The sequence below is a fragment of the Pempheris klunzingeri genome, chromosome 1 (genome assembly GCF_042242105.1).
Source record: "Pempheris klunzingeri isolate RE-2024b chromosome 1, fPemKlu1.hap1, whole genome shotgun sequence".
Lineage (NCBI taxonomy): Eukaryota > Metazoa > Chordata > Actinopteri > Acropomatiformes > Pempheridae > Pempheris > Pempheris klunzingeri.
The window spans coordinates 31,618,752-31,637,937 of record NC_092012.1 but is presented as its reverse complement, the minus strand read 5'-3'; the positions used below and the strand labels follow the sequence as shown (position 1 = coordinate 31,637,937).

Below are 19,186 nucleotides of genomic sequence, written 5' to 3'. Positions count from 1 at the left end.
GACTCAAGGGAGTGTACAGCAATTTTCTTGGCAAATTCTGTAATTTGAAAAAGGCAATTGTTAAATAAGAAGGTTTTTGAATTTTTAAATTGAAGGTGTAATAATTTCTTCCAGGACCTGGTGGTGACACTGTGAACAGTGTTAACAGTCATTAGTCCAGTACAGAGACACGCTCAACATTTTAGTAAGAAACCTGAGAGCTGAATCTGAAGGCTTATTTTTTGCCCAAAGAAGGTTTTTTAGATTGGTGTTAGTGTTTTGGTGATTTTTTACATTTAGAAACACTCCCAACACATTTGTCCAATTCCCTTGATAAGGTGTAATTATTAATTTACAGTTATGATGTATCCCATCAGCTACATTTAATTATTAAGAGTATAAAGACTATGCCTGTATTGCATTTTCATGCCACAAATACATTTGAAGTAATCAACAGTATTTAACAAGAATCTCTTGAAAGCAATTATATCCATTAAGGCTGCTGATGAATATTTTAAACACAGTGATTGAAATGAAAAGACAGAGGAGAGTACTTAAAATGAAAATGTGTGTGTGAACATGTGTTTATGAGAGATGCTCATAGGGCAAGGGAGAAAGAGAGAGAGAGCATGGCCTCTACAGTACTGTGTATTTATCAAGATCGACATTCAGTGTTGATTTGACTGTGATGCAAAGAGGCATTCACTACCAAGCAGGTTATAATGACTCTGCCGTGGAAATATGAGGGTTTTATGGCCTAAATCAGCACGCACAGCAGTCACATGTTTGCCAATTCTACATGGCCGATAGGGTGTCTCATTATTATAGCTGCTTTGCTTTGCAGGTTGAACAGATACAGCTAGGTCACCCATAGTCAAGCCGCATCACTTCCAAGATGGCATTTTTGATTTTTAATTGGGGTGTATGTGGCATCAGCATTGAGCAGCCTCTCCTTAATTAGCTCATGGAGAATGCAGAAGGAAGAGTGTACTCCCTTTGATCCCACAGGATTTCAGTGGGCTGTTGTCTAATCTAACAGTTTGAGCCTTACTACCTTAATATTTTAGCGTTCATTATTATGGGCTATAAAGCACTTTTTTCTCCATTTGGGCATTTTTCACTACTTAGAGTTTGAGCTTCCATTGAAGATCGGCAGCAGCTGTCCCCGTTTCTGTTCCTGTCCTGAGGATCATTGTTGGTGTTCAGAGTTTTTTCCAGCTCTCAAAATTAATAATTGGAAACACGCTGACAGTTTTTAGGTTTTTCTTTTGTTGGTCATCTCTCACTCATACCACAAAGTGAGCGACTGAATTGAGTGTCTAAATTTATTCCAAAAGTGACAAAATAACAACTATGTGTACAAGTAATTGCCCACGCTTTCATGTTGTGTATGCCCATTTGTGAGCGTAGACACAGGACAAACCTAACTTAAGTTCTTTGATAAAATTACTAATAGGACACCTCTGAGGAATCAGCGTAGCTGTCTTTTGTAGTCTTGTGTATTTTACACAATACAGCAACTGACAATCAAGTGAGTGGTGGAATCATGGCAAACAAGTCTCACAGTTGTATTCTGGCTATAACATGTGAGATATCCTATTTTATTGAGATCTTTTTTGTTCCAAACAGACCATCAAAGCCACCTCCCCTCTTGGGGATCCCAGGGTAACTTACAACTTGGAGGACGGCATGGTCCCAGAGACCAACATGCCAGTTCGCTTCTATTTGACCCCCAATCGAGAGGATGGCTCAGCCTCCATCCTGGTGGCCGAGCCCCTGGACTACGAGACCACCAGGAACTTCATGCTGCGGGTTCGAGCTCAGAATGTTGCTGCTGTACCACTAGCAGCCTTCACCACGGTCTTTGTCAATGTCACAGGTGAACCTTTTTAATTTAATACTCTTTCACTGTATTTCACATTGTCTCTTAACATCATTATAATTCCAGCTATTGGTTTTGCCTTCTATCTGAGTCATGATCACATACAGGAGGACCTCTTAACAGCAGTGCTAACACAGATTGATATGCATGCTTATATAATTAATAAATGTAAAATCTGACATCCTCTGGTAGTCGATTTGGTGGTTGTTATGCTCTTGTTCCAAATTCTTAAGTATTTATTGTGCCACAATACTGTAATACTGGCATTTCAGTCACAGATATGCCCAGAGAAACATAGCCCCGACTAACAGTGGTAATGGGGGGGAAGTAGGGACTCACCCTCAAGTTGCTGACTCTCCTTGAGTGAGCGCTACACATTGGCCATAGTTCCATCCCACTACTGCGAGCTGGGATGTATTGACAAATGTCTTTGTTGGTGTGTCGCTTCGCGCCGCTGATCTCCCAGCTCAGTGAGAGCACTGCAAGTGCAGCAAGGGAGGGCAGCATTTGTGTGTGGCAGAGTGTGCCACTTCTTTTTTTAACATTACTAATGGTACCATTTTTCTGACAATTCCAACTTAATTTGTGCTCCTTACCCAAAGTGCATTAGCCCCTGATGGATCCATTTTCTTTTCGCTAAGATGATATATGCAAGGCTAACAAAGCATTTATGAGACAACAGCAGAGAAATTTAGCTAGACCGGATCTAAGTTCTCTCTCTCTCTCTCGCTCTATCTCTCTCGCTCTCTCGCTCTCTCTGTCTCTCACAATTACACAATAATAGTAATATGCACATCAATAAAATACAATGTAGTGTAGCAGTAGAATAATCATATTCTTTCCCTATCGGCCAATAGACCGGTTCAAGGCTATGTAGAATTTCAGTGGAGCAAGCAGTTTCTTTTGATGACACCAGCTCTAAAAAGAATACTGTAGTACACAAGAGGGTGTACTTGAATCGCATGTTCAATCTCAGAACATGTTACTGACACACAATTGATCAATTTCCAGTGTTATCAGCTAATGAGTATTGATTCAGTGCAGTAAATTTGTTATTGTCTAATGTGCTCATCCTGTTTTTATGCTTATTCTCATTATTCAACATGGACAGTGTCACTGGGTTGGCTCTTCCTAAACTGCTAGCACTGTACAATCCAACAGTTATTCCACTGAAGCCATGGAGAGAAAGAATCAAGAGCATCTGAGAAGAACAGGAGAGTCAGTGGAAACTGGACTCTCTAAGTCCAGTTTCGTTTCCATTGAACTTTAAAACTTGGATTTCCAAAACTACACAAATCACACACACAAATTATTTGCAGAGCTCACCTGCTGTTGTGAGTGTGTTGAGTCCAACGTATATGCTTAAGGCCACAGGCCCACCTCATCTGAAAAAGTCAGAGTCATCTGAAAAGAGTTTAACTTATTTATCTCATCTTTGTCTAAGAATATTTGTTTTCAAGTATCTATCATTCTCTATCATGTCCATCTCTTCTGAAGATGATTACTTGGTGTCTGGTGTCAATCTGTTAATGCTCACTGGTAACTGGGATTACCATAGTTAACTTAATAATAATCATAATCACTGCACAATATGTTGCCCCTGACTTTGCTCCTCAAAATAACTCCATACCCCAAATGCCCGAGACTCCCCTGCATTTAATCCCCTTGCAACAAGCAAGCATGCACTCACACACATATGCATACCCCATTGCATCAAATAGGTTTTAATCCAGTGAGAAATAATTATTTCACACAGACCCTCTCCCCTCTCTTGCCTCTCTGTCCCCAACTTCCCCTTCTCTTCTTTTTGCTCACCCCCCTCTCCCTTATCTGTCTTAATAAGAAAGCTCTTTGACTCCTCCAGAGGCAGGGTGGCTGAGGGAGGGAGGTCTGTAATGGATTTAAGGCTCCATTTTTAATTCATAGATTAAGACATTTGCTCTGAAGAAAGCATAGGAAAAATGGCACATGGAGCAGCATTAGATTTAATGCGTTGCTCTATTCAAGTCATTTCTGTAATGCTTTTGGCCTTAAATCAACTATGTTAAAACGTGGCCTCTGCCTCTCTCAGTCAGGCAAATCTTGCAGATCATGGTCTGTCTCACTAATTCATGGTGACTCCTGCTTTATCTCTCTGTATCTGTCAGCATGTAACTTCCTCTTCTCCATTCTTGTTATGGTTAAAGGTAACTGATGTAAGAAAAGGAACATTTTGTGTCTGTTTTTGATTGGCCTTAATGGATGCTGACCCTTATCTTGAGTGTGGAAAACCAGCAACAACAAAAATGACATTAATAAGTTAGTTCTCAGGGCTACAGTAAACCTGTGGTGAGGGTGGGGTAGCATGAACTCTTATATGTCCTCTCCAGTGTGTGTCTTTGTATATCCTTAGAAGACTGTAGGATAAAAGATGTTAGACAGAACTGCAGCCCTAAGGATCTTACAGTCTTTTTAGATGCCATATGCTATGCAGATGTTGCATTTTTAGTGCATATGAGGAATGGCTGCCATCTAATTTTAATGGTATTGATGGCTTTGAACTTCAACTGGCTCTTTAACATGTAGGTTTGGATTTTGTTATCATTTCTGTTAGTGTATATAAGAAATCTGCCTTACAAGCTGACAGTCTGTTTGATTCTGTTTGAACTCTGTAGTTCACAGGAGAGAATCTGTCTTCAAAGTTAAAAAGATGCAGTTACACGATAGCATGTGCATTTAGACATGCTTCCTTTGTGTTGATTCTACATTCATTCTGCACTTTTACATTTAAATATCCATTATTTCAAGCTTTGTGCATAATGAACAATGAATTTTGAAAAATTGAAACATTTATTTTTGTTAATCAAATAATAAATTGATAATGAATTCTAATTTCAAACAGCCTTTTAAAAGTGTGTTCCAAACAGCAATGATTTAGCTGACTTAATACGGTTGATTAAGGCTGCTCCATTGTATTGGAGGCGTAATAGTAGTAGTTGTATTCTTTTAAGCCAGACTGCAGAATAAAAGTAAGAGCTTTCTGTCTGCACGTCTGGAGAGTTGGGTTGTATAATACAGGGTTAAAAGATCAGAAATGTACGAGGGATTCAAACCATTAACGGCTTCAAATGTAATTAACGGGATCTTCAATAGAGTTTTGAAATACAGCGGAAGTCAGTGCAGTGCAGCCAGAGCTGGAACATATGGCCTTTGTGTTTGATGTTGATCTAAAAAAAAAAGGTAAAAGGAGGTAAAATGGAGCCTGGAATTTGTTTTTTGGGGGTTTTTTTTACCAGGCAATGTTACATTAATGTATTTTAGCAAACTTTCTTAGTTGCAGAAAGTAAACAGTCAGGGATCAGACCAGAACAGACAGACTTATTAACAGTGATCAGTAGGTGATAAGTCCACCAGCAGTGATAGCGTGGCTGGTATCGTTTTCACCTTGTGATTCTGTGTGTGTTTGTGTGTGTGTGTGTGTGTGTACCAGATTTAATAAATAATTCCTGTACTCTGAGCTGCTCCAGAATCAGAAAATGACTTTTTCTACAGGCAAAATTAGGCAGTCTTCACATCTCTTAAAGCCAGACCTTAGCTTTGACACAACCTCCACCCTGGAATTGCAATTACGCATTTTAGGTCTTGTTCGGATACTCTATGTATATCTGTAGGTATTCAGCTGACTGTTATCCAGTTTGTGACATTCCTGATACATCTACATTAGTCAACATTTGTGTACAAGCTCACTCTTGTCCGGTTATGTTCCTAATTATTAACTTTGTGTATATAGTTATGATCATTTCCGCGAAACTCACTTCCCTCATGTCATGTGTTCCACTGCATCGTATACACTGATTTGGCGTTATGGCTGATGTGATCCCATCGCATAATGGTCTCTAGACTTTTAAGTATTCCTGGTGCCACAGCATCTAGGTTAGATGAGGACAGATAGATGCGAGGCACAATTCCAAGTAATTCGTTCAAAGAAATAGAGGTAAACTAATTTAACAGAACTGATGAGGGGTCGGGGACAGGTAAACAAAATTAGCAGGCTGAATAAAGGCTTTAGATGTATTTTTCTTTCAACAAAGTAGTTTAAGAATGGCTGAAATTCATTTGAAGGGTCATCATTCTCCAGCCGGCTGGTCGATTCAAAAATAAAGTTTGAATAATGCATCTTAGCAGCCACAGCATTTAAAAAGTGAGTCTCTCTGTTTTTAGAGGCAGATTTCAATACTTTGTTCCACATTTGTCTAGATACTCTTTATACTCTTTAGTGGATTTATTGAGTGCATTGCTTTTGAAGGGCATCAAGACCTTGTTCCATGTGTACGAGATGAGTCATACTGGTTTAGATAAAAATGATTCACATAAAAAAAAAAAGGAAAATGTAGTGATGTTAAATGATGTTGATGTCAAAATGGACTTTCTGGTAAAAAGCAGGTATGGATAATGGCTACATGGTCGTTATCATCTCATGCTGCTGGCAATTGAGGCCTTGTAAAGAGCCCAACCATCATCTGTGACTTTTATAAAAAAAAACAAAAAACTGTGCATTCTAAGCACAATCTCTTTATCTATCCTATTTCCTTTTCCAGATGTTAATGACAACGTTCCATTTTTCACTTCGTCCATCTACGAGGCCTCGGTCACTGAAGGAGCAGAATCAGGAACTTTGGTTTTCCAGGTTTCAGCCAATGACCTCGACTTGGGTCTCAACGGCAAGGTGAAAAAACACACATACACACCACACCACATGCACACACAAACATGGCATGGTAAAAAAAAAAAAATGTTTTTCTTGCAGTATGGTTTGTAGAAAGGGATGTTAAGAACTCCCTTCTAAGTTCCTTTTCAATGCATGCACTATGTTCTTTTCAGAAAATGTCTTCCCTGCTTTGTAAATGAGCAGCAATTACCTGCCTTTTAGCATCTGTACATCCTGTGAAATTGTGTCTGCCCCTACCTCCCACTGCCCAGATTTCCTACTCCCTGCTGGAGGATCGCAGTGGGGACCACCAGTATTTCCGTATTGACCCAGAGCTGGGATTCATCTACTCACAGACTGTGTTTGACCGCGAGACAAAAAGCTCCTATCTGTTGGAGGTTCAGTCTGTGGATGGCTGGGAGTCAGCACGGCCTGGCAAACATGGACAGCCCAACTCTGGTAAGTAAGACAGATTTGCCACAGAACAGCCTGTGACTGGATACGTGATCCTGATTGTCTAGTGTTGTGTCTAAGTGTTAAGAACAGGAATTGTATAAACTGTCATGAAGTAGCTTGGCTGAACTGCTACTGTGTTGTAGCGTTCCATGATGCAGCTGCAGAACATAGAGGTGAAACTACATTGTGAGTTTAAAACATAGGAAACACTTAACATTTCATTTACCACCAACAGGTTTTTACCTATACTCCAAAAATATGTGACAATAAGTGTGGTGTGGTCACTTTTGTAGAAGACAAAGTACGTGGACAACTGGGTATCCCATCCATATGCGATCTTTGAACATCTTATTTAGCTGCTGCTATAACAGCCCACACTGTTCTGCCTTCCACCTGACTTTGGAAGCTGTGGGATTTGCTCCCATTCAGCCACAGGAGAGTTAGTGAGGCCACTGATGTTATGTGATAAGGCCTGACTTGCAGTTGGCATTGTGCTTCATCTCAAAGGTTGTGTGTGGGATTGAGGAGTGAGTTTTTCCACACCAAACTGTGAAAACCTTTTCTTTAAGGACCAGGTTTGGTGCATGGTGTCATTGTCATGTTAGAAAAGGAAAGGGCCTTCCCCAAACAGTTGCTACTAAATTAGAAGTACACTATTTTCTAAAATATCATTGTATGCTGTCGTACTAAGATTTCTCTTAATTGGAACTAAGGGGCTTAGCCCAAATCATGAAAAACTGCCCCAGACCACCACTATTCATGCAACAGCAAACATTTAGCACTGTGTGTTCAGGCAGGTTGTTCTGTTGACATAATTATACCAAATCCAGTTTGCCCATCAGACTTCTATATAATGAACAGGCTTTGAACAGCGTAACACGTAACTGTATTTCCTGGGATAGGACACAAAAAAAGGTAAGTGTATTCCATGTAAGTCGTACACAAAAGACATATTCAGATTACTGATACATTTAGTAAAAATTGGGATAATCAAGATTACAAATTTAAAATGCATTTTTAAATAAATCACAATATATAACATATACTACCAAGCACATCTATAACCAATGTAAACTAGTGATCTGCTGGCGTTATACTTTTAGAAGGGTCATTAGGAGGTTTTCCACCTCACCAGGCCCACACAATATGGTTTGCTGGCTTGATGAGTGTGCTCTCCTTTTTTGCCCCTTAATGCTATGGGGCTCTTGCTGGGGACGTCTTTAGTGCACGCAGTAGCCTCTGGGCCACTCTGGCTCCGGCCTTTTCCTTTCTTTCATTCTCTGCTTGCTTCTCCTGGCACACTTCCTGAGGTGTGGTTTTTGTTGTCACCTGGCGTTCTTATTAGCCTGTTCGAATTTTGTTGTTCTCCACCGGAGGCTCAGGCGAACAGGTCGGTAGTTGATGTTGAGCTGTGGCCTTCGTGTTTTCAGCACTTAGTCTGGGCCTCATCCCGAACTGACTCCTGTGTCCCCACTTGACCTCTCCATCTGTGTTACACGCCTCACAACCTGCTATGAGAGACTCGCTGATCTGACATGTGGGTGCGCACACCAGAGGGATGGTCAGGTCCTATCTAGCGCCACTGGGCCTGGTCTGTCAGTCAGGACCTTAACCCAAGCGTGGTGCAGCAATCTTGCCCTGGGCATCCTTGGTGTGCCTCCAGGTAGCTAACTCTCCACTCTCCTCTGGAGGGAGGCACGGTGGATAGTTTCTATTTATAGAGGTTACATGGTTCTGTTGTCTCACTCTTAGGTAAAAGTCATCTTAATGATATTTCTTGTCACTTGCCACTGCTTGGCCATGGAAATTCATGTCTTTAAGCTCCCCACAAACAATTGTTGTGCTAATGTTGGCTGATTGGAATTCTGTAGTGGGTCAGTCCAATTCTGCGAGTTTATGTGGCCTCCCTCTGCATCTCTCCTAAGCAAAGAAATTTGACAAACAGAGCTCTTCAGTACAACCCATTCTAATGCAAATGTTTGTAAATTCATAATAGATTGCTGTATGCTTGATTTTATGCACCAGTTAGCATTGGCTGAGGCTGCTGCACCCACTAAATGGAAGGGATGTCCACATATTTTTGGGAGGCATATCAAGTAATACTGCACAATCACTTCAATTAAGACATTTTTATTCAGCAGCTGTAGGGATTGTATTGAATGCAGATGCAACTACACAAATGGAAATATTCTTAATACTAGACAAAATGAATGCCAAAAAGGATTTTTTTCCACATGTACACTACCCAGCTGAAGAGTTTTCATTTATGGATTTTTTTTTATATCTGTGGTAGTATTACAAACAGGAATTAATTATACTGATTATTGAATCATTAGATTTAGGGTACCAGTGTAAATAGCTTATGTAATTTCAGAAATGATTCAGATTCTGTTGATGTTAGAGTTGTAGTCCGGTTTGTGTAGCGGTAGTATTTGCTGTTATACTAAGTGAAAAAGAGGACAAAAACAAAAGATGAGAGCTGTCGACAGCTGCTCTGTACACTTTATTTAAGGCTCCAAATCTTCATTGAAGGCAGCAATAATCTCTGTTTTCCTCCTTCTGTCTCTTTCCCACATCTGCTCATCTCTCCCTACTGAAGGACCAAAGGCCATCTTTCTCTTTAAGTGTGTCTCTCTTGCTCCCTCTCTTCCTCCATCTACCCATTTCTCTCTCATTTGCTGCCAGATGAAATGCATACATGCTCCAGCGGTAGAATAGAGACACGCAAAGACATGAACAGATGTTGAGACAGATGGGTGGATGGAGAGAGGTGTTGAAGGAACCGCAAGACAGACGAGGATATATTTTTAATAAATATGATCATAGATTATTAACAGATCCTCTCTCTAGGTTTGACTCACTATGGCATTTGTGGTAACGTAAACAGAAGTTAAATATTAAGCAGAGCAGAGACTGAGAGACTGCATTCAAGCTTTGGGAGTTATTTTATTTTATTTATTTATCTCTGTGATATGAATGCTGAATGAGACGGCATGAAGATGGATGGGTGATTGGCAAATTGACAGACACCTAACAGGGATGCACACGTTAAAATACAAGTGCATGTCGTTGCAATTGTTGTCAATCTCTGATTAAACGATTTCCACAGGGAAATCATTTCAGTCTGGCATGAGAGAATTTTGCTCAAAACTTTAACACCTTTACAAAAACATATCTCACCACATCTTGAAGAGATGCCTACCTTGAAACTCTAATCAGGCAGAAGGAAATTCCTAATTTGTGCTCCAAAACAAATAAAAGAGGTGGCATGTAGTCTTCCTCATTAAAAACAAGGCGGATAACCACCACCACCACCATCGACTCCACCTTCTGGTAAAATCTGTACTTTTTTAAAATTATTTTTATAGGCATTTCTCCTTGATAGAGCAGCGAAGGGACAGGGATGGCAGGGAAGAGAGAGGGAAAAGAAAGAGGTCCAGGCTGGAATGGAACGTGGGTTACTGTGGTAACAGCTCAGCCTTGATGGTATGTGCTCATACATAGCCAAGCTAAAATGAAGAGTTCAATAGCAAAAAAAAAAATAGCTAAACATCATGAATAAAACAACATCAGTTCAACTGATATTCCCTTGAGTGCACAAAAAACATGTTTTAAGAAAATTAAAACATTTTCAGATATCACTAGTTTGATTCACATCAGGAAAATGAACAAAAACTGAGATATCTGTTTTTTGCAAATCAACCCTTCAAATTATAGGCAGAAATTACATTACACAAACATTATGGCCTTGCCACTAGTGATAGGCCTCCTCATTGTAATACTACTTTGGCTATCAGTTAATTACATATTTTGATTTAAATTGGTTGAAGCCTACCTGAACATACATTTGTGCACCTCATAACTATAAAATGCTTGAGTCCTTCAATAAATGCATATTGTACATTGAAGTTCCAACAGTGAGGGAGCTTCACAGAAATAATAACCTGTACTGCTGTTATACACTACTTGTTAATTGAAATATATTTATGACAGACTTCACATGAAATGTACCCTGGCAAGACCAGACTATGTAATCTAACATAAAAGGCATAAAAGCTCCATGCCACAGAGCTGTCCGTTACCTTTCTTATGCCTCTGCAATGGCAACAGCCAAAGCCAGAGTCATTGTTTTTTCAGGTTGTCCGTTCGTCACATACTTGTGATCCAGTATCTTAGGAACAACTAGAGGTAATTTCTTTAAATGTGTCACAAATGTCCACTTACTCTATTATAATTGGTCTCATTCTCATCTGAAACATCTCAGGAAGAACTGGAGGGACTTTTGGATACTGAATTGGTGACACTTCAGGGGGCATACAACTGCCAGGCTTTATTGCTTATTCCAATTCAAGCAAGGGTGTGAGCTGTTGCCCTCATTGATTTAAGAGAATCAGACAGGTTGCATTAACTCCACTAAACGATGATTATACGTTTCAATTATTATTTATACATTTCTGACACAAAAGCATGGTGGTGTTGAGTTTGAGGGCTCATTTAATATCTGATATCTAATATCAGCGAGCATAGCTTGATCAAGCTTCGCTACATTATTGTCTTTAATCGGCCAATTTTTTCACCTTCAGTGCTGAAGCACATATTACTGCAGAATTACTTGTTAGAAGTAAGCATTGGGTTTCAAGCAAACCCTGAATCGATTGCTGGCCATAACATCTTTTGTTCACCTGGACCGAGCACTGCAGATGGAGGAGCGATCGCCCCGGGAGGAGAGAAAAGGAGAGAGAGCCAGGATCAGAGCAAAGCTAACTCAGCTGGTACCTCAGGCTGACTTTTCGTTGTTTAAGCTGCCCAAGTCCCATTTCATCCAGTCATATATCCTGCAACTTGACTTGACTTGGCTTCATCTCAACGGCCTGTATCAAGCTACTGCTCCCGACGGGCGTATTACCAGGCGCCGGTAAAAACAAAGAGATGTATAGTTTCAAAACAAGACGATAGTCTCATGAACTATTTGATTTTTTATAATTTCACAACTATCTAATTATATATTATATTATTAGAATATTCAAAAGTCATCGCCCATCCCTATTCTTAAGACTCTTTTTTTCATAAACATATTGCTAAGTGACAAATGTGAGGGGAATTCTTCTTCAACCTAAAATGTAATAACCTCGACTTTCCTGCAGATGTTTCAAAGCCTCTGGATATCTAATGGGCTACTTTAAAAAATGTTTAGTTGAAGCACATGCTTCATTCCTAAACCTTTCTACCACAAAGTGAACAATCAATACCTTCAACAATATACTTTGTTTTTGGTTCTTTTGCTTTGCTTATTTTAGGAGTTTGCTTTCCCTGTATCTTATTTTATTGCTGTTTCCCATGTTTCTCTTCCTTCTTTATCATGTATACTGTTCGAGAGTTACAGTGAATTATAGTTATAGGGGACAATATTAATAGTTTGTTTATATTAAACAGAACTTCTGTCACCCGTTTCTAATGTACTGGCTAAATCATTATTACTGCCCCTCTTCCTTCTATTATTTTTTGAGGTACAGGCCCTTATGTGCAACAAAAAATAATAAAAGCTTAAGAAAAGAAGCAAAAAGAGAGGAAGACGTGTTAATAGTTTCTCCATTATCTTTGCATTTCAACACAGACACACAAATGCCAAGCACAGATGTTGCAGAGAAGAGACAGCAGAATGTTGTCAAGCGGTCTCAAATATAACCTTGATAAACACTGTTTTCAAAGGCAGTAAACAAGCTCTGCTGAGAGTTCGAAGCAAGTATATAGGGTGGAGTTGGGCGTGTGATTTTTACACATACATGTGAAAACATGGATGAGTGGACAGCATTAGCAGATGAGAAGGAGGATGAGGGGATGGTTGTTACATCTGTTTATCCAATTTCTGTTTTCTCACTCCCTCCCTCCCTCCCTTCCTACTTCTGTTTGTCTCTCTCTCGCTAACAGATTCTGAACATGAGCAAAGATGCACTGGCATCTGCGACTTGTTTTGTTATAGCTCCAAGGGCTGCCTTGCTTTGCTATCTGTGCCATGAACTGTATACCATCGCTTCCACCCTGGCTTAAATAATTTATCTCATCTTGTAACATGTATTGCAAATGATGCTCATTTTGATACAAATATCAAAGGAATGGGAGTATGTCGGGTTGCTCAACTACTGAGCTTTACACTGATGCCCCCAGGGTGCTTTGTACTATGCTTCAGCCTGCGGTTGGATGCTGGAGGAAAAAAGAAACAGCTGGATTTAATGGTAGAATAGACAGAAATAGTGGAGACGGATGACAGATCTAACAGTGGCAAACAATGGTGGATGGAAGTAAAAAAAAAATCATATTAGTTTCTGTCTGTGTGCATGAAAAAAATAAAACATCTAGTTTCCTATCTGTGTATGTGTGTGTGTGTGCTGTAAAAAAAAAAGTGACTCAATTGTCACTATCCAAAGATAGAGAGACAGATGTTCATGTTCACTTTGACAGAAATAGAACAATCTCATGTTTATAATCGCCTTTCCCCTCTTTATTTTTGTCTCTTTCTTTCTGTTTCTCTTTCAGACACGGCATATGTTCGTGTTTTTATCAGTGACGTGAATGATAACAAGCCAGCGTTTGCACAGGCATCCTATGAAGTTGATGTGGATGAGGATGCTGATGTAGGCTTCGCCATTCTCACCGTCAGCGCCAATGATGGCGACGAAGGTGGGTGGCATGGATAAAGGAAAATGTATATGTGAGCGTGTCTGCGTTTCGTGGAGTTTGGTGATGCAGATACAAAATGGAAAGTGTCGACGTGATGGTGGGGCTGGTACTGTAAATCTATAATTGAACCCATTTACTCAAGCACTTTGCTGAAGTGTTTCGTTTTTCCCCTCACTCAAGAAAAACTTCGCTTTTCACTTCACTGCTTTAGTCTGACCCCCTTGAGGAAAAGGAAAAAAATAGGTTTGCACTACAAAACATGTCTTGAAGTCATGAAAAACGCAGCAATTTGTGAGTTTGAATCAGGCACTTTGTAGGAACCCATTTAATGTAACCTTTAGATGCAAGGCAAAGAAAGAACTCTCAAGTGTTTAAATGCTTCAAAACAGTTTATTTTTTTTCTTCATATGTTGCACCAACTGTAAATATGGGAGGAGAAGCTGATTTCATTTCTGGTCATTTCAAAATGTTGCCACTGGAGTGTCAAACTGTTAGACCAATTTTGGGAAAGTGTTGCTTATTGTAGTGAAATTAATGAATGAAAGTTGCTCAACTAACGGCGACATGCACAATCAAAGAATTTATTTCCATTCAGTTGAAGTTTTATTGTTTGGTACAATCTTCTATGTGGCTGCACTTCATGGAAAACCACAGAGCTATTGTTTCCAATCAGTTCCATTTAGTATTGTTAAATACTCTGCATTAGTTACATAAGCCTAGCAGGTTGACCTTTCCAGTGCACTTGCCTTTGATAAAGTGCTAATCAAGAGGCCTCTTAAGGATCTGAGAACTCGCCAAGATCATGAAATACAAAGATTAAGATCTGTGGTGGAACTTGCCGAAACACTCGGCTGTCATGGCCAGAGGCAAATGTCAGCTCACAACAGAAAAGACAAGACCATTATCACTGTGAGGAATGAAGAGAGTCTCTCTGAGTATCTTTGATACTGCACTGTGGCTTACACTATCAAAAGGCATCTAGAAACTTGGTAGGACTCTGATCAGAAAAGGTCTGGTAGATACAAATCATCAACAAAATCAAATGAGAATTGCTTATTGTAAGTGACAAGGGCTTGCGTAACAGAGGGATGACTGCAACAGACTTCAAGATACAGCTGAGCGAGAGTCAACAGAAAAAGGTTTCCACTTGAACAGAGCACAGAACACTTGGAGAACAAGGGCTGATGACTCTTTATTTAGCCATCAACACAGAGTGAATACACTTCTTTGAATTAACAATCATAAGAACCAGACCACTGCAAAATGGAAAAAAAGGTATTGCTAACTTAGAAATCAACATGTTTTCTGGGGTTTTTTTTAGAAATGCAACACCGTAGTCATTGATTTTTAGACACTAACCACCAAAGCAAGCATGACAGGAATACATTGCCACCACATAGAGCGTTGACTAGAACTTGGTGCAGTGCACTTGGCAAACAATTGCCTACTTGCATTTCAGCAGAGACAGACCAACGTTTTTATGATGAATGTGAGTCCAATATTCCCTCTCCTTTTGTCTCCACCACCACCTGTCTGGTGGAATGGTGTGAAACCATAAACATTAATGTGAATGATGAAACCGAGGCTTTTAGAGTTTTAGAGGCTACAACGGGCATGATATTTCTCTGGGGGTCTGACACAGTGAACAACCCTTTACACTTGTTTTGTGTACATGTTCAATGTTTGGCTGTTCTCACCCAAATGTGTTTAACATCTTGCAGCGTGCCACTTCTGACCCAGAAAAAAAAACAGCATTATACCTTGGAAAACACCTCCTGGGTGCTTTCTCAAAGTCACTTTTTTTATAATAATGTGATATTATGATATAGTTTTTTTTTTTTTTTCTGATTCTGGAATGGCTGTTCAGAAATCCCAATCATCTGTGTAAGAATATAGAAAGAACAAACTAAATAATGGCTGATGTTAGTATTTGAAATGAAAACGATAGTATTTCAAATGCTAGCTCGGTGTGTTTTGTATGGTTTTATTGTATATGGTGCAATAATTGACTCTGTCATTGTTATGCAACACATTTGAAACAGTTTGACTTTGCTGTCACTCATTGCGTGCGGACATGAAGCCTATATAGCATAGTGAAATGATCACAAGCAACAGCCTTGGCTCCAGAATGCAACTATCTTGGTACATTTTGTGACTATTTTTAGAGATGATGCGACTAAAATTGGACTTGCAAATATAACCCCGTTTTATATATAAGACTTTAATTTCCTGGGAGGGAGAGAAATAGCAGGCCTGTGTTTGTGCTTGTGTATTAAGAAGACAGACTAACATCAGAGAAGCTCTCAATAGCTGCAACAGATCCTCTCCAGCTATAAGCTTTCTACCCGCGTCCTGTGATGATTAGTTTTGTTAGCCGTTGTTTCAGCCAGACACTCCACTGCTCGATTACTCTTTGCTTTCATTCTTTTTTATTTATTTTTTTTTTATTAAGACTATTAAATGCTTAAGTACATGCAAAATTGTGATGAGACGAGCAGAAGATGAATTAGTCAAAAGAAGCTAAAGATGTCACTTTTACAAAAAACACGACTGCATGGTGGGCTGCTTTTATTTCCATTTGGCATTTCAGCAAAGCCTTAACGTGTGTGAAGGAAGAAACAGTGTTCCTATACTATACTATAAACTGCAAAACTAATTTCTCTGAACATTGTATTCAAGGGGCAAAGCTGGAAACCTCACTGCTGAGGTCTAACTTGTGTCTCTGGTGGTGGAGGAGTGCCTTTTCTACCATCCTGATGTGTTAGTCATTGTGTTACCTTAGTTACCTTGACTTTAATAACTGTAGCTTTAACTCAGACTGAACTGGTACATATTTTTACCTTACACTGTCAGACACTACCTTGTACCTTCTATATTGGATCAGATGGTACACATCTGGGGCCCATTATGTGCCTCTTATGGTTCACCTGTGAAAATTGTTCTTCTCTCAATTGAGGAGCAATACCACCGAGTAAAACAAGAAAGAAACTGAAAGTCAGTGTCGGATTGAAAAGGCTACCCAGGCTCTGAGCTGTCACAGTCATTCAAACCAATTAAATTTCACCCAGGAAGAAGTAAATGGTGTTCTTTTGTTTACTGCTGCCTGCATTTTTGCTTAACAAAAAGTCAAAAGTCAGCAAATTCTGCCTGTAAGCACATTGTTGAGCCAATCGATAATCATACTCGCAAAGATCTCATTATATCAAATTCTATGTCCAGAATTTGTCAAATCACAAACAATCTTTACATTTCACCACACTACACTCCAGACTGACATAACTAAGTGGTGATACTGGAAGTGTATGAAAGCTTTTACAGATGCTTCTGTAAACACACTGCGTTTCCGGCTTTGGTGTACCTACTACACACACACACACACACACACACACACACAGTCAGTGTTAAGTCCACTGTGAAGTTAAATAATTTGTGAGAGAGAAGGAAAGGAACAGAAGGAGAAGGGGGAGAGGTATCGCTTTCACATTATCTTCCATTTATCAGAGTGCAGAGGCCGGCTGTGAGCCTCACACCTAGCTGTGATAAATAGCCCTCAGTGGCTGCACATACGCACATATGATCATATGATCACTTATTTGCTTACTTAGTTGTTTGAATTCAGAAGCGCTGGAGTCCAGGATACAGTTTCTACCACCAACTGAGAGAGACGGAGGAAGCTGTAACTTACTTGTGTTTGCGTTTTCTTTGTTGTGAGGTGTGTAGAGGGTTAAGTTAGTGGAGGAGGAATAGATTTTTAGACACTGCTGCCTGTAATAATGTTGACAGGATGTTTGTGCCTATGGAACAGCTGCTATAGCAGCGTATATAATATATGAATTAACTGCTTATTACCAACCAGTGTAATATAACTGCATAAAGCACTAGATAGAAGCAGAGGCAGAGTTGTAATCTATCTTCCCCCCATCCATAAAAGTTGTTAGCCCAAGAGGCTTTTACTTGGTCTGACTCTGGTTGTTTTGGCCAGCTCATTCATCTGTGTTGAGAGCGGGCATTTTCTTTGATGCTCTTGTTTACAGTGACAAATCTCTCTGTTGTTGATTCTGACAGTCACAGTTTCCTGACTGCTGTGCATCTGGACATGTGTCAGAAAGTGTGTCGTGTTACTATGACAACAGCACCCGTTGGCTGTTGTCACCAGTTGTGGCTTTATCATCAATGCATATTTAACGTGGCAATATTGAACATGGTGAACTTTTGTTAATTAACATTTTGATTTGTTTAAAAACTTAAACTTCAATTTGTTTTGCAGTAGAAATGGGAAGGAAATCTCCAGGCACGCTTGGCCTGTTCTAAAGGCTAGTTTAAGTTTATCTGTCCAACATAAGGTTATAACTCATTAAAGTAAGCATTGCATTGCTTATATTAATGGGATGAAATGTGAATAATTGCAATTGTAACGCCTAATCCAGAACGCTTTGGGCATTGATGTTACATATTGTAAATACAAGATACAATTACATTTATTTTCTTAATAGTGAGGGCAATAGAGAAAACAAGTGGAGCATCAACAAGAATTTTTTTTCCCAAACTCCATTTATAAAGAGTATGAGATGTGTGATATGTGTGTGTCCTTCCCTCTCCACTCATTTGTCTGTATACCACAGTTTTAGCAAAGTACAGTACCAAGGGAGATGAAAAGAGTTGGGAAATTGGTACAGCTGGGAAAAAACATTCATTCTCTCTCCATTTGGATTTGTTTATTTTAACCGTTGTATTACTCCTTGCGCTGTTTTTTTTTGTCCTTTGGGTCTCAGCAATTCTCTAAATACTTAAGAGATTGAGACAACTAGAAATAACAGACCGAGAAGAAGGGGTGCAATTGCATATATCCCCTAATGTCTCGTTTAAAATGCCAACAGACAGACGGTACAAAACGATCTGGATTAGTGCATTCTCCTCTCTCCTTCTTTGACTTTCATCTTACTAATAAGCTGTGAATCTCATCTTGTCTTCAGAGGGTTCTCCTCTCCCTTTCATATTAACATGAGGGGTGGTAGATGCAGCAGTGATTGAGATGCAGACCTTAGTTTTACCAGTAATTGCATTGAGGGGGAACATTTTGTTGATCAGCGCCTAATAGAGTTTATTAAAAATGCTTTGCAGAGCTTAAAAAGAAAAGGGATTAAGCGAGATAGGGAGAGGACTTTGAAGAAGAGGGAAGGGGGGAATTCACAGCAATATGATTTTAGATTGGAGCAATGGTATTAATTATTTACTTAAGAATCAATGCTTTTCTGTTGTGTTTACGCACAATTTGTGATTTTACTTACACTTGAAAAGCCATAAGATCTGGTTAGAGTTAACTTTTCTCGGTTTGTGTGATCAGTAATACCGTGTGTCATGCCTGTTTAGTTGATCCTTGCCAATATATTGTGCAGGAAACCATCCAAATGGTACTTACATGAATGTCTGCACATTTCTGTGTCAATATAAACTCCATCACTTGCCACTTGGCACCTGCAAAGAAAGAAGCTGGATCTTAATCA

At 39.5% G+C, this 19,186-nt stretch overlaps 1 protein-coding gene across 1 annotated transcript in view; it reads left to right on the top strand.

Annotated features, from left to right (window-relative positions):
- The window catches only part of LOC139216193 (neural-cadherin), a 241,800-nt gene that overhangs the window by 110,422 nt on the left and 112,192 nt on the right, over window positions 1-19,186 (top strand). Inside the window, exons 13-16 of the mRNA XM_070847299.1 lie at window positions 1,609-1,858; window positions 6,439-6,566; window positions 6,821-7,007; window positions 13,539-13,682. Of these exons, the coding sequence (XP_070703400.1) occupies window positions 1,609-1,858; window positions 6,439-6,566; window positions 6,821-7,007; window positions 13,539-13,682 (709 nt within the window). The remainder of the gene's footprint in view (window positions 1-1,608; window positions 1,859-6,438; window positions 6,567-6,820; window positions 7,008-13,538; window positions 13,683-19,186) is intronic.